At 37.3% G+C, this 16,611-nt stretch overlaps 1 protein-coding gene across 2 annotated transcripts in view; it reads right to left on the bottom strand.

The window, feature by feature from the left end:
• The window catches only part of PDE11A (phosphodiesterase 11A), a 134,844-nt gene that overhangs the window by 48,488 nt on the left and 69,745 nt on the right, over window positions 1-16,611 (bottom strand). For both annotated transcript variants that reach the window (XM_072041009.1, XM_072041010.1), the window contains exons 8-10: window positions 16,531-16,598; window positions 16,067-16,159; window positions 12,663-12,713 (exon numbers count right to left, since the gene is read on the bottom strand). In XM_072041009.1, the coding sequence (XP_071897110.1) occupies window positions 12,663-12,713; window positions 16,067-16,159; window positions 16,531-16,598 (212 nt within the window). The remainder of the gene's footprint in view (window positions 1-12,662; window positions 12,714-16,066; window positions 16,160-16,530; window positions 16,599-16,611) is intronic.

Raw genomic sequence — 16,611 nt, forward strand, 5'->3', positions numbered from 1 at the left:
AGATTCAGCTTTGTTGCTCCATGAAGAGCAGAATGGGTAATGAGCACCGATCTCCTTGTGCCTATAAATTTGGGAGGGCAAGTGCTGAGGGATACAAGCCAGACTTCTCCTCCACAAGACAACCTAGGAACAGGAAGGAAGGCTCTAGTTGTTTCCTTGAAGACTCAGAAGAGGAAAAAGCCTGACTAAGAGTGGAAGGAACAGGGTCAGGGTTCTCTTCACAAAGGACATGAAGAAGCAGGGAGGAGCCAGGTTTTTGGTGGCAAACAGCCCAATTCATGCCCTGAAATTCCCAGCGGAACACGCGCAGTATGAGGACACGAGGGAGAAGTTAATGCATTGCCAAGAAGAGAGTAAAAAACCCCAAGAAAACAAAACAATAAAACAAACAAAAACACTAGTGCCACAATAGCGTGTGAACTGGTATTACACTAGTTCTCCTGTCCCAGCCTACTCAGGCAGCACGAAACACCCGCACTTTGTCACCACCCACAGGAGCGCTGCTCATGGGCCACCACAATGGGGCCATGGCAGTGCTGCCAAAGCACTCAGCAGTGGCACTGGATGGCATTCCTGCCGGCCACTGAGGTTTTCTTGTTAAGCACCTGTGACAAATCAGACTGGCAGAATTGGTGACTGGTGGGGAAAGTTATGTAAGTGTGAGTGGGCTACTACTCAGCTGGAGAGAAAGTCCTATTTCAAATCTGCTAGAGTGACAGCCGTAACAGACTAGTGCTAGGCAGACAGTAAATAATGCTGAAAATGCCTTCAAACTTTCAACATACATTTACAGAAAAGCTATAGAGAACCTTGCAGTAATTGTCTTTAAAATGTTTCATCTTTGTCTTTTTCTCCTTAGTTCTCATCAGGTTTAAAAAAATAAATAAATAAATCCACCTTTCCTACTCTACCAATCCCCAGGCACCCTCAGGAGTGCTTAACACAGCATCCTCCAAAAACAAACAAACAAACAAAAACAGACAACAACAACAACAAAAATCAGTTTCATCTTGCTACAGCTTTAACAAGCCAGGAGGATTAGCCCAATTTCCCTCACTGGAACCAAGGTACATTCTCCACAGCATCCTTTGGCCCCATGGAGCCCACCAGCAGAGCAAGTCCAGGCCCCCAGCCTGCAGAGCAGCAGGAAGCTCTGCTTCACACACAGCCCACAGCCTCATCACAACACCATTGCTGATAAAATACAAAATGTACAAATCCTGCTCTTTCAACACAAATAAATAGGCACTTAAATCTTGTATTTTTTCAGGTCCTTACTTACTACCTAGCTCTTACTAGCTTTATAAATTTTCTTTAAACAAAAGTTGCCCTTTATCTATTGCTATTTTGAGGTAGAAGGCTGCAACACAGCCTTAAATACTTATTTTGTGTTGTTGATTGAGTTCTTAATGAAGATCTTACACATACACATTAACTGGCCCCTATCACAATACTATGATATCTGACTGATATTATTGCTCCTTTTCTCCTAGATACCTTGGGCCTGTCAAATGTTTTGAAGAAATCCTCTCATTGTACACTTAGAGGGTGCTATGGAAAGGCCGTATCATCAGGTGCGGAGATGTGGAGGTGTGAATCTCAGTGACAAGGTCTGTCTGTATGACTCTTTCAGGGACACTGGATTGTCCATGCCTGGTACAGAGCTGCACCAATACCTGAGCCACCACCAACTCAGAGATGCAGTTAATGAGTAGACAAGTGATAAACGGACTGGGGAAGGAGCTGGATGTGGATCCCTACCCAAGGCTGCTTTGCTGGGCTACACTGAGAGATAGTCACCAGGGTCTCCTCCAGGTAAGTGCCACGCATCCCTGGGACAGGCGTTACCCACAGACTAGGTCCTGCCATGATACTGCGTTAGTTATGCCACGTACAGCCTTCTCTTACCAGCACCACCACAGGTAAAATGCAGACACATGAGCAGATATTTGCAATCAGTCTATATGCATAATTTCTAAAATAGAAATAGCCTTTTTTTTTTTTTTTTTTTTTTTTTTTGGTGTATGCCCTAGGATAAAACACACTACGGCACAGCAGCACAGAAAGCAGGGTTTGTTATAATAAGTTTAAGTACCCCAAACAGAAAGCAATATGTACAGGGCGATCACAAAGGTGCTGGAAAACACTGATATCTGATGTTCTCAGCTCTTTTGTGCACATTCAGCCCTGGGCATAGCTTGTTGCAACGCAAAAGATGACGGAACACTTCACAGAAATGGCCTCATAAAATATTCAGGTTTCTGTTTTTGCCCAGGGTACAATCTGTGCATTTTCCATACAGTTAGAGCAAAAAAGAAGTGCTAGATCTTATTTCTCACATATTTTAAGTGTTTATATTTTTAATTTTAAAAAATAAAAATGCAGAACTACTGTCTTAACTTCTCTGGTAGAAAATACATGTACACTGCCTGGGATTTTTCTCAGACTAAAACAAGAGATTTTTGAGACTAAAACAATTCAGGAATCCCCCAGAGATAATGAAGCAATAGAATAAATAATGAACAGAATTTTTTTTGTTTGTTTGTTTTTACACATAATATATGCTAGATATAGTTTTGCTTGGATGACACAGACACACACACCCCAAATATGAACCTATTTAGGAAACAACTGTGCATCCATGCATTTTTTCTTTTCAAATAGTCCCAGAGCCTAAATTAATACTGCACAGAACACAGCCGCTCACATGCTTGTGTGCAGGATCAGGTCTTCCAGCACTGCCTTGCTCTATACTAGCTGAAAGAGGATGGCAAAAAAAAAATAATTGTTGGATATTGCTATCAACATAACATGGCTGAACCTGTCAGGATATTTCTCCCAATTTTCTCCGTGACTCATTCAGGAAGGACATGCTGTCCGTGCTGCTAACATATTCCACTACATGCACACGCACAAACGTTATGATGGTGTGAAATTGCATGGGTATTACCTTTTCCAGGATTTTACAGCCCAACAAAAACACTAAATGCTCAGACTTAAAGTGGAGCAAGGATGGCACCCAGTGGCCAAACAGACTCATCTCAGAAAAATGTTTCTCAGCTCTCATCCCTCGCTTTCTAGGGCTTTAATTATAAAAGGGTTCTAACTCTAAATGTGAACCAGTTGGCAATGTAAAAGGCCTTTTAAGGGTGCTGTCTTCTTTTTTTAAAGGACATTTATTTTTTCTTCTGTAAAATATTTTTTTAAAAATGCCTACAGAAATGTTACCATTAATAATTTAAAATCAATACCAGCAAACATTTATGACAAACAGCTGTTTGCAGCCAGAACACAGTATCCAGGCTGAAATAAAGAAAAGTGTTCTGTCTTTTTGTAGGGTACATGCTGGGGGGAAAATGAATGATTCCATCCTCGTTTCAAAAATCAGTACTGTTATTAGGGAACTTGTTTCATTTTAAAATCAATTTTTATAATATTAATGCAAAGTATTAAATTTCTATCCAAATAAAGCTTGGTGAAAAACAACTTGTTTTTTTAATCAGAAAATTCCCAGCTATAACTTCAAAAAGGAATCTAAGCTACAAAAGGAATCTAAGCTCAGTTAAATGAAATTATCACTCAAAAATATTATTGAAATTTTATACTTTTTTTTCCCCTTCATTTCTTTGAAGAATTCTTTCCTCCACAGGGATATATATTAACTGTGTGGGAATAACTCACCCCTTGTAGACAATGAAAGAACCATTACAAACCCACCGTGAAGACCTCCTAAAGTAGTATCTTTCAATGAAGTATCCCAGTTTTTAATCATTCTGTTGCTATTTAAGTGCACAAGTCTTTGCTAGATAGATTTTTCTTCCTGACTGAAAACCTTTCCAAATAAAAATTCCCACATCTGTCATGGACCAAAGCTTACTACTTTATCATTTCACAAGTGTTGATTTTTTATAAAACATTCTTCAGATATTCCTCAGCCTTGCATGACATTTTAAACGTATTCTATGCCTTATCGCTTTTTGCATGGTTGTTGGCTAAACGCTGTAGCAATGTTGAACTGTATTTATTCCTCAGTGTTTTCCACTTGACAAGAGAATCTTGTAGGGTTTGATGGCTGATCAGATTGAAGGACAGACAACAGGTCTGTTGGAGAATGAATCATTTCACCTTCAGTTAGAACAATGCTATGTCCCCAGCTGCTGTTTCTGATTTGCTTATCTAAGCATTCTCCAGTCCTGGACCAACCATGGTTTTGGATAGGAAAACATATGCAACAAATAAGAAACTTCCCATTTCAATAACAAATATACTAGTTGAGAGCAGCAAAGTAGCAAAGTAGTAGCACACTTTTTTTTTTTTTTTTTTTTTCAGTACAGGTAAATTAATAACCAAGTTTATTACTCGCTCCTCTGATGAAAATTTCTGTTGTTGAACTATTACTGTACTAGTATGTGTAATTACTAAAAAACTGAAAAGCAGCCACTATCTAAGGCAGTCATTTTAAATGCTTCAAATGTTTTTTTAGTACTGTAAATAATAATGAAATATGGCAGAAATTCCTAGAATTCTATTATAATCTAAACCAATTGAAATATATTTCAGCTTTTCAGAAGACTTTTTCTTTTTTAACAAAGTAGTATGAAGACCCATTCTAAGCATGAAAGTAATTTTAATTTTGTTATTTTCAGTAATAGAAATGTATTACTTGTCAAGGTGTTTAGCAGGAGTAATTAAGCTGTAGTATAACTATGAAGAAATTGATCTTAGATGTACTCATTACTTAATATTTCTAGTTACCATGTCTTTACTCTGCAGTCAGAATATCAATATAGATTTTTCACATTTTCAATCGTAACCCCTTAACCCCCCTTTTTTAACATGTGGTGCAAATATGTGCAGAGATTATTCCGTATGGTAGACACAAATAAATACATTGTTCGTTTGCTTGTGTAAAACATTACCACAGAAAGTTTCTTATTAACATCCACATGACTCCCTTACCCTGACTTAATCTGTAGACTGGAACTTCTTCCTTGTTGAAGGAAGACCATTCTTTCCAAAGTTTATTTAATGACCTGTGCTATCTCAAACAGGAAAAAAAAAAGTCTGGGCATAGGCATATGATCAAACTGTGGGCTTTATCTAGCTTCCAGGCCACGGGTTTCTCACTTTCTCCTCAACTCTCGTAATATGATTTTTCCTCAAGAGAAAATTTTTCAAAACCAGGACTTACTTATCTCCTGCTCTTCAAAATAAACTGGTTTTATGCAGGCTTATAACAGAAACACAACACAGTCCTTTGTAATTATAAAGCAGAAATGGTGAAATATCTAATGGGTGTTTTTGTGTATCTACAATGCTACTATAAAATTAAAATGCCAAAAATGCAATCAAGCCAAATGTTTAAAATTCAGAAAGCAATTTCAGAAGTTCCATTGTTTCCTGTCAAGCATCCCTAACATTAGGGTAGGCACTGATGTATGATAGTACTGCTCTAACAATAGTTCACAAGCAGGTGCCTCTCAAGCCTCTGACACAGTGAAGTCGTCCCACTTTCCTTATTTCTGATAAAATCCCTCATGGAACAAATTGAAGCAAAAATAGATTAGTTTCCCTCAATAAACTGTCATAGTGTTCTTTCATATGCCTTATTCTCAGTAAATCCTATCACACCAGCCTTCTTGGCCACAAGGGTACATCTGCTCTGGTGCGGCCTCACCTCAAGTACTGTGTGCAGTTCTGGGCACCACAGTATAAAAGGGACATGGGGCTGTTGGGGGGTGTCCGGGGGAGGGCTGCGAAGATGGTGAAAGGTCTGGAGTGGAAGACGTACGAGGAACGAGGAACGGCTGAGGGCACTGGGCCTGTTCGGCCTGGGGAGGGGGAGGCTGAGGGGAGACCTCATCGCAGTCTACAACTTCCTCGTAAGGGGGTGTCAAGAGGCAGGAGACCTTTTCTCCATTAACACCAGTGACAGGACCCGCGGGAACGGGCTTAAGCTGAGGCAGGGGAAATTTAGGCTTGACATCAGGAGGGGGTTCTTCACAGAGAGGGTGGTTGCACACTGGAACAGGCTCCCCAGGGAAGTGGAAGTGGTCACACTGGATCAGATTTCATGCTGGGAGAGGGGCTGTTGTATTGGAAGAAATGCACCTGATAGTCCCAGGTCCCAGCACTGCATAAAAGAGCTGAAGAACAGCTTTGTAGGGAGATTGGGAAACACTTCTAGAAGCAGGTGGTTGAGAAAGGAAGGGAAACAGCTCTTATTAAAACAAACAATTCAGCAAACTCAGGGGTTTTCATCAGACTCCGTATCTGCAATTTCTGAGATTTATGACAGTAACACAGAAGTCAAAGAGCATTCTTCTGCAACTTAAGCATAAAGGGCATAGTCTCTTTTCTGGGTGACAAAGTGATGCAAAGAATGTAGGTTGTTTTTTTTTTTTTTTTTTTTTCCTCTCCAAACAACACTGTTGGAAGGCACTGGTTAATAACACTGGTTAAATGGCTGTATTCTGTCAGACCAAAGGTCCTTCCTAAGCTCTGCACCTTAACTCTGAGAATGATGGACATGGTGCACTCCTCCCAGCTTTGGTGAGCTGCACCTCAGAGATTGCCTGAGCCAGAGGCAACTGTCTTTGTGCAACAGTCCTCATTTGCCTTTTGCTTCTGTTAATTTTTTTATTTGTATTTCTTTTTAACTCATTAAGATCTACAGTGATAGGTCACATAGTTTAACTAAACATTTACAGAAGGGAGGTCTTTGGTCAGATTAAAATCTGTACTCCATATAATTTCATTAGATGCTCACAAACCTAAATACACTGTATGAGAAAAGATTGAGCAGTCTTTTACTCTTCCTCTTCACCATGCCTTGCCATTCCTTCTCTTCAGTGAAATTTAAAACAATTTTCCAGTTTTACGTGTCTTTGAACTAGAGAGCCTGATGTCACCAGATGAGAGCCTCACATTTCAGAAACTAATATAAAATAGCAGTATTTTATTTTTAATCATTATTTTTTGTGTAATCATTTTCAGTGTATGCAATGCATATCTGACTTCTTGTTTCCATGACAACTGAAGACATAGGCACATGTAGAAGGGTATGAAATCATGTAATACAATAAAGATCTCAGTTTCATGAATTATGAAGCTCTCAACACGATGCTCTAGGTCTTGTCTTACGTAGGCAGTGCATGTGGAAAAGCAGAGAAATATAAGCTGTGCTTTACATCTTGTGCAGGAGCGTTTCTCAAAAGGGAAGGGGAACACAGCTTGATATTAACACTGCAGCCTTGTTTGCCCTCTAGATTTCCCTTTATTTTCCCCATTACCACTATGCTTAGGGGAACCTGAACTGCTGGAATAGCACTAATGAACAGCTTGGTGTCAGCACAGTCCCTCCTGTGACAGCAAGGAGGAGTGAAAGAGTCTGTGTGACTGGTCTTAGGGACAACCTTAAAACTACTTAAATGTGTGAATACCTTCATGCACTTACAGAGGGGTTTGGGGCTCAAAGAACTGTATGTGCTTCACCATATGCATGGCTCAGACCATAGTTTGCCATACTGACTTTGCAGTGCGACTGCATGTCTGCGGTCCTCGTTAAATCTGTGCTGCCCAACAGTTCAAAACAGTGTCACCTACACAGCCAAGTGCGAAAAATCTCATCTTCCAGTGATACATTTTTAAACACTGGTAATAGTTCATAAGTGGTCCAAAACAGAGGGCAACTTGTCTTTCTGAAATTTAATTACCAAGTAAGACTATAATGCAATTATTATAAACCACTACAAATGATTTAATTACCACAACATAAAAGTAACTAAAATAGTTCTAAATTGAAAGATGATGACACAACAGAGAATAATATAGTCTAGGACTGCTTTCCCCCTCCTTACAGAGATTGGAGGTAAAATTAATACATAAAATTATATTTCTCATTGTGCTGCCACTGTTCTACTTTTAATAGTGGGTGTAAAACTTGTAGTGACACAATGTACAACACAAATGCAGATTCACTTACATCTCATACATGTAGTGCACTCTTGGTATCAAATTCACTTAAATCTATCATTGTTCATGTATTCAACTGTTTACATTGTCATATACAGTAGCAGTCTTCAAGGTGGTTTCTCTTTTCGGTTCATCTCTTCATCTTTACTCAGTTAATCTCTGTATTTTTGAGAGACATAAAAAAGCCTCCCCATGCGAAGGTAAGCCTTAACTAGCCACACCTCAGGTGATGCAATTGAGAAACATGGGGATTGTTATTAATGATACTTTTTGAATTGAAGCCTCTGTAAAGCAGGTGATACATTATTTTCTGTTGTGTAGCTCTCCTGTGTACTGTTTGACCTAAAAAAGGGAATCTCTCACAGGGCTATAAATAATGCATCATAGTCATTAAATATTGATCTGGCTTATACCATTCACAGCTGCACAATTAGGTTAGGTTTTTAAAAATAGCTTCTTGTATATTACCCATAATAGGACAGTGTTTACATATTCTCTTTGGAAACTACATTAAATTTAAAGGTGATGCGTGTTTGTGGGACTGCTTGCTGTTTAAGTCACAGGACTTGTTCATTACTGTCTCAGAAGCCAGTAACTCTTGCTATAAATATCCTGTCCTACACAATTCTGCATTCTTTACTCATGTATCTTGGCTTTCTATATTTGCCTAAAGGATGACTATTTTTAGGCTTGGAGAGTCTGCATTTCAATGAGAAGAAACCTGGCACTGCAGGACAATGCTATAGGATAGCATCAGTCAGACTTCACTATCATAGATCTTTCTATTCCAATACTAGAAATGCTTATAGCTAAATAGTAGCACTAGTAGATAATAAAATATTCTGTCATTTCCAAGTCTAAAATACAAGAGAGGACTGAGTTGCCAGTTTTTAAAAATCATACATATTTCTAACTTTTCCAAAAAAACAATATTGATGTGGGTATGATTCATTGGTGCGTTACTTTGGTTTATCCTGCCAAAATTCAGTGCCAGTTTAATGCAGTTGTGTAGATGCAAGCAAGAAGTACAGTGATAAATCAGGCTTAGACTTCAGACAGTCACTATCAGATACATAATAAATGTTTGCATTCAAGGTAGTTTTTTGTTTTTTGTTGTTTTACTTGCAAATGCTCACAAAAAAAAAAAAATCTTCCCAGATCTACAGCAATGGTATCAGAAATCCACCTATCACAGTAATGCAGCAAAATGCCAGAAAAATTAAAATATTATGCAGTTTAGAAGAATATAGCAGCATATCTGATATTATTTTTATTTTTTTAAGGAATCTATCATAATTTAAATTTAAAATCAAGGTTGAAAAATATTTGGTAGCAATATAATCTAGCAATGGAAAGTCTACATAGAATACTATAAATTGTATCTATTCATTACTCTTATTTTAATTCCATACATCCCAAAAAACATCCTCTTATAACCTGGAAGTACAGTGCATAACCCCGTTAGAGGAATGATGGTGGCATGCCACAATTAGTTCTGATTAATAATTCTGATTCAATTGCCTGTTGTTGAAACTCCATCAATTAAGCTTCCACATGTCTTTCCTCATTTTAAAAACTGAACTTTTCAGGAAAAAGGGCCTGTTTTGTACTGCATACCAACTTAAAGTTGATACAAACTTAAAATACATTTTAAACTGGCATAAAAAGAGGACAGGAGCTTAAATTTTATTTTATTTTATTTTTTTTTCCAAGAGATCTCGTTCTATCAAAACACAGTGCAAAAGACTGACTACCATGAGTAAATGGATAGAGGGTGTGATGGGGAACACCACTATGCAATTTTACAGATGCCAAATGAAGCCACAGACATCCCTGGCTTACTAAAATCAATGGCAAACCTCCCTAGGGCCTTACCTTCCCTAGGGCCAGACTATTACCTGCAAAGAGTAAGGGATTTGCTCAGACTCTGAATCCAGATCTCTGCTATACTGCTTGTGTCTGCCTGGAGGGCTAAGCCCTCTCCCTCACTGCAAAAACGAGCTCTCTGGGTGTTGGAAGTGTGCACCTTCCATCCCCACTTGCCTGGGTGCTGGCAGCAGACCCAGTGGGTGGCCCCTCTGGGCCAGCAGCGCTTCACCTGCCCACGCTGGCCTCCAGATAAAGGTGCTCCTGCTAGTGTAAATGTTAATGATTACCAAAAGCTTTACTGCAAATTTTCTTACCGTTTTCTTACTTTTTGTTGTTGTTCTATTAATTCTCAAGCAGGATTAGTAGCAACTGAAATAAATTTTATTTACTTCATGGAACTTGCTCATGGTAATGAGCTTTAATTCTTAAAAGCACACCAGGTATATAATAAGAATTTGTGAATTCATCCAATAAGAGTAGGAAGTTACTGACAAAATTTCAAGTAAAAAGGAACTTTAATCTTGACAGGCTTTCTGTAATTCAATACAATTAACTTGTTGCTAAAAGATAGAGCAAGTACAAATATACTTACAATTTTTTGCTTCATATCGGAATATTCCCGAGACTTTGGGCAAATAAAAATTATGGAAAGCCACTTTATTAAAGCTATAATGAAATAAGATGGCAAAAACAGAAATAAACAGCTTGAACTAGCAGGAATAATATGTAATTATTTCTAAGCTCTTGGTGTGCAGTTCCTGCCTGCATGCTTAGAGATAAAATGTTGAAACGCTGTCATCTGAAATGTATTGTCACTCCAAAGTCACTAATTACTGTTAGGTCCCATGTCAGTTAAGCCAGTAGTGAACTACTGGCATTACTCTCATTTAGATGTTTCTATAAAGGGTATTTATTCCTATTCTGACTGAACCAGAACGTAGGTAAATTGTAACAGGCATTTCCACTGGCACGTGACAATAAATCACTGAAAGAAAAGGGGACACTTTAGCCCCAAACACCTCCAAAGGGAAAAATTGTTTACTAGCCAGTCAAGTCTGCAAGATGACCCTAATATAACATAGAGCTTACACAAAATATAACAATACAATAAACAGTGAAAAAGAACAGAGATTTCAGGGCAGGATGCCCCAGGAGACCTTGGCAGGCAGATCAGCTGCCAGAGCCCTGCAAAGGGGAAGATGGGAGCAATTTCATCCCATTGATAGATTGCCCTCTCTGGGGATAAGCCCTCTGTTGATGGCCCATAAGACAAGCTGTTTTTTTTTTTTTTTTTTATTATTATTATTATTTATTATTTTTATTTTATTTTTATTTTTTTATAACAAAAAAGCAATCATTGGTGTAAAGCATGAACAAAGACTACCTGGCACTCATTTTGCCAGGAACTGAAAGCAAGACACCTAGATATAGGAGATAAATATTCTTCTGAAAAAATATCTCAGTTTAGTTTAAGCAGTGCTAGGTTATAGTCATCATTTTCTCATCTATATCCTTTATAAAAGTGTATATCTATTGTGGTTTCTAATGAATAAGTGCTTTTTGTTTCCTTTTACCTTATCATTTACAGTTAAATAGGTAGTTGCACGTCTTTGTGGTAAATGGATAACGACAAGACATTCTTTACTTGGAGACTGACATATCTATTAATGAGGACACCTGGGAAAATAAGTAGCATAGCCCCTCCTCACACTAGTATCTGAATCCAAAAAGCTAGAATATTATGAGAAGAGATTATTATACCCTTCTCACCCATTATTAATGCAGAGTTCTAAGGCACAGCTATTGTTTAGGCAATAAACTACAAGCTGATTAACTAGCAATAGCTGCCCTTCTTCAGCCCATGTAACTCATCAGTACCGGTTCTGCTAGGTCACCAACAGCTTTGAACTTTCACCACATCCACCTTTATGATGCTGAGAGATTGCACCTAGCCAGACAGGTTTCAAAGCAATCACCAAGCACCTATCAGACAGACAGTGGGGAGGCCATTGGTGTGGGTTCACAACTACCCACACCCAGACCTCCTTCCCAGACCTCACGACAGCTTCTGGTGTACTTTGTGTACGGGAGACCATGGGAGCTTCTCATACAGCTCTGAGAAGCCCTCTACTACACAGACTCCTCACAGCCAACGAAAGACCGAATTTCCCTAGTGTTATCTCAAGAAGAAAAGGACAAAGTCTATCACAAAAGCAGCTCTTTCATTGGCAACAATGAAAGAGCAAGGTCATCATTCCCCCTATCCTCTGCCCCATGGCAAGGCAGGATTTTGCATGAAAATGTAATTATTGGTCCTTAGCAGTGCTATGCTCAGCATACATTGCTTTACATTTCTGCCCAGGGCGCTTCAAGAAGTTGAAAGAGGATTTCTTGCCTTCAACATCCAACCTTCTGAGCCTCTGCACAGTCTTGACTGTGACTGTTCTGCTTTGTTAGTAAACGCAAGCTTCTACACTATAAGCATACAAAGTCTCAAGTTTTTCTCATTTTCTTTAGCCTCTTCCTCAACTCCACTATGGTTGTTCTTGCTGAGGAGGCCTCCAAACCCATGCTGATATGCAGTTCCAGCAGCTGGTGATGGGGCCATAGTATTTTGCTGCTTTCAAACCCATCATTGCAGCTTTCATCTTTTTCAAAGATTTTTTTTCTACCTACCTTGCGTAACAGCCTAACACGTAGTACACTCTCCATAAAACATTGCTAATTATTTTCTACTTACTGTAAAGTAAAACTTTAATCCACATGCATTTTAATTTACTGTTATATTCTCAGAAATAACCCAAAACATAAATCCTTACCTTAAATTTATCCACTTCTGCCTTTGAACAAGTTGCATGATAAGATAACACCTGTCCCAGGGGAAAAAAAAAAAAAAATTCAGACCTGACATGTAGAATTAATAGGTCTCTGTACTGCAGTCTAATCAATGATTTTTAAAACAAATTTAATTAATATTTATGCATGATAATTCAGTTCTGAATGCCACTTTATAATAACTAGTTACACGTTATCGTTTGGTACTTATGTTGCAGGTAGTTTTAAAGGGAACCACAGCCAGTAATTGAATATTATAACTGCTCTTACATTGTTTTCCTGGAATTCTACAATTAAAAGAGAAAGAACTTAATTTAAAAAAAAAAAAAAAAAAGTAGGTATATAGACTTTAAATAACACCTTTTGCTATACTGTAGAGCTGTAATGCCTCTGCTAGTGGCATGTCAGCACATGCAAATTAGCACCTCTAAGCTATGCCTGACATTCTCTCCATTGCTGTTCTGGAGACAGAAACATCAGATATAACACACAAAGTAATGCACACCTAGCGTTATTACCTAAAAGTATGCATACATTTAAGCTGAATACATTATATCCTTTTATGAAGATACTAGCACTGAACAATAATTCCAGAAGGTGCAAAAGCTATATCCTATATGCTGGATCCACAGAGGTCTGACTGCATGGGACAAGGTGTTGGTCCACAAGCAGGCTTGCATACCCAGAGCATTCCTAGCAAGGACAGGCCCTCCTCACCCCACAGCAGCACGTGGTCTGCTTGTGTACTAAAGCTTTGTTATTAATTTCAAAATTAAAAATATTTTTCATCATTTTTTCATCTTAAATTCTACTCTATTTCAAATGCCCTTGGCTTGCAATATCTTGTAACAATAAGTCCAAGATGCATTTACTCTATCAGTTATAAAGGCGTTCTCTTTTACCAACTGGAAATCACCCCCACACCATGGAAGAATACATAACAAATGCCAATTTACTTCTGTCCCACATTTTACTTTCAATATGTATATATCATCTTTTCTCAAAAAGCATCTAGTTTTCTATCCAACCCTATTGTAGTTTTTCAGAAATCTAAGTTAAGTAAAAATTGTTTTCTGCTATGACAGATTGCACTTAATACCAACATTCTTGTCAAGCTTCTCCTTTATCTGCACTCATATTCCTATAGATTTGTATAGTCCTTCCTAATTTTCATTACTCTAACTTTTAAGTTTGAATCCTTAATGTGTAAGACAGCAACCTGTTTAGAACCATATGGCATCCTACTGTCAACCTGTACCCATCATTTATTTACGTTTAGGTTTTCTACTTATTAGTCAGTCTTACAAGAATTCTAATCTGTATATTTGGATAAGAATCTTTTCATAGTACAAATCAAATTGATTTACTTTATGTCTGATCTCAATGTCATCTTGAAATGCCACTCTGTCAGCCTAGCTAAGAACATAAATAGTAATAAAGTAATCTATTACTGAAAAATGGATTCACAGCCCTTCAGCATATACCATTCTTTGTTCAGTATTTCTCTGCTATGTCTTCAATCACTTTACACAAATATTATTGTGAGTCGTTGCTCATTTATAGATAGAATTACTCTTCACTGAAGCACAGTGGCCATTTATCAAATGTATAATCTACATTCAAGCTATATGACTATTAGTCTTTTTTAGATCTAAGAAAGAAGCTGTATTCTAAAGCAAGAAATTTAAATATCCTTGGTTTCAGTAGTAAATACATTTCTATGTTAACTTTCATACCTATGTATCTAAGTGTGAAAGCTGGCATTGCTTGTTTTTCTTACCAGGGAGAACATTCAGTCTAAGCTATAATATTGCACAAATAACTGCAGCGTATGAAGGCTTACAGTAATTCAAGACTGTGATATGTAAAGAATAAGGAATCTTGCTGAAGGACCAAAAAGGAAAGTTTTTCATTTTTCCTCCAAGGTGAATAAATAAATAGGAATAATCAAAGTGCTACTTATGATTAGAATGTTTTCTAACATGAGTAGTCCTATTGATTTAAAAATAATTCACATCTATATGCTTTACAGGATTGATTCCCAATACATAGACAAACATCTTCAACCCTAAAGGAGAGGAAAAATATTATGCTGTCTTCATAGAAATCCAGTTTGGTTTGATTTTTGATTTAATATAGAGAGAAATTCATATGTCATTCAGACTAACACTGTTTTAGTGGTTCTTATCACAATGGTGGGTACTGTGTAAATTCAAAGGAGTTCTACAGTTAGTGTGCACGCATGAGGGATATCTAGATCATTTTCTTCTGTTATCAGATGTGAAATTTATAACAATACTAAGATCTTAGCAATGTTACCATTTCATTAAAAGAATGTTTTAAAAAAATATCAGTCTTGCATAATGCCTTTGAAAAGATCTTAAATTTAATTCAATCCATCCTCCATTATTGATTTAGAAGGGATAATGTAAATCTGCAAATCTATCCTCAAAGTTCAAAGCTTTGTTCTCACCAAGATTATTTTCAATATACTTATGTATAAAATATTCAGAATATAATAGAGAATAATACTTTATTGTTGAATTAGCTTATAGGACTTTAAATAGCCATTTTTTTTGAAATTTTAGAGTTTGTTTTACTGGAGCTTGTAGGGTTTGTTCTTTATGAATAGGGAATAAACACAGGGAAAGTAACTCCTACAAAGATAGGGGATTAAAAAAAAAAAAAGAGAGAGAGAGAGAAACCTTTTTATCCATTTTGCTACTCTATATGCATTTTATATAGACAGGAAGTGTGCTGGAATGCCAGGTACCTTGCATTATGTATTTGCTTTGACCCACTGCAGAGCTTACTGAGCTGCTAGAGATCCTGCTCTGACTTTATTCTAGCAAGCCATATCTGATAAGGGTTCAGCAGGTGCTGCTTTTGAAAAACCTGATGATCAATTTTTTTCACTGTTCACAGTACTATTCATTTACACTTTACAGCACTATAAAAGTAAAAAAAAAAAAAAAAAAAAAATGACAGCAGGCTATGTAAAATATCAAATTTAAGAAATTTTCAGTTACTGAAGAACAGGAAAATAAAAGTAACACCTAAAATCGTTCCTACATCTATACCTGTAAGAAATTAGTTTCTTATCACTATCCCCTCCTAACATTAACAAATAATAAAAAAATTAAATACAAAAAGCAGGGGTGTGAAATCAAATGTTATAGATAGGTTCAAAATTACTTAGAGTTTTGCATGAGTTTCCCAGCTAAGTGTACTCTGAGGAAATTTTGCTTCAGTATTACTGTAAGAAAATGCTCTCAGGTGCAGAGGTAGATATATAGAAAATTTTTCTAACTACAAGAAATTCAGAAGCAGTAGCTTTCTTTACATATGACACTTGTGAGTGAAAAGCTTCAGTAAGATGTACACGTACATCAAGAGCCACAGACTGTTTTGCCCAGGATTTCTTCACTTGGTCATACATAATTGTATTGTTGATGCCGAGGCCACAAAAAATAACAAAAGCCTAAAATGAGAGAAGGGGAGAAGGGAAAGGGGAGAAAAAGAAATCAACTTACATTCTGTTATAATACAAACACAAAGATGAATACTTAACAACTGAAAAGGAATTACATGGAAATATTAACAATAATTATGTTTAGACAGGTTACCTTGAGAATGCATGCAAGTCACTATTCTCAAGAAGATGAAAACGATCAGATGTGAGAAATGTTTTGATTAGGATGCAATCTTATTGAGAGCTTCTGAGAACTGATGGTAAACCGCAAATACAGACAACTTATTCCCACCTCCCTAAAGTAGGTTGAAGTAGCACTACCCAGAAATACCAAATTCTGCTGAAGAACTGTTATTGCTACAAAACAGAACGTCTCTTACCTCAAACAGTCGCTGGTCAGCATCATCAAAGGGTTTCCCATCAAGCCTGTTCAGCACTTGAGCTACCCCTTTAGAAAGCAT

Source organism: Anas platyrhynchos, chromosome 7 (genome assembly GCF_047663525.1).
Source record: "Anas platyrhynchos isolate ZD024472 breed Pekin duck chromosome 7, IASCAAS_PekinDuck_T2T, whole genome shotgun sequence".
NCBI classification, from domain to species: domain Eukaryota; kingdom Metazoa; phylum Chordata; class Aves; order Anseriformes; family Anatidae; genus Anas; species Anas platyrhynchos.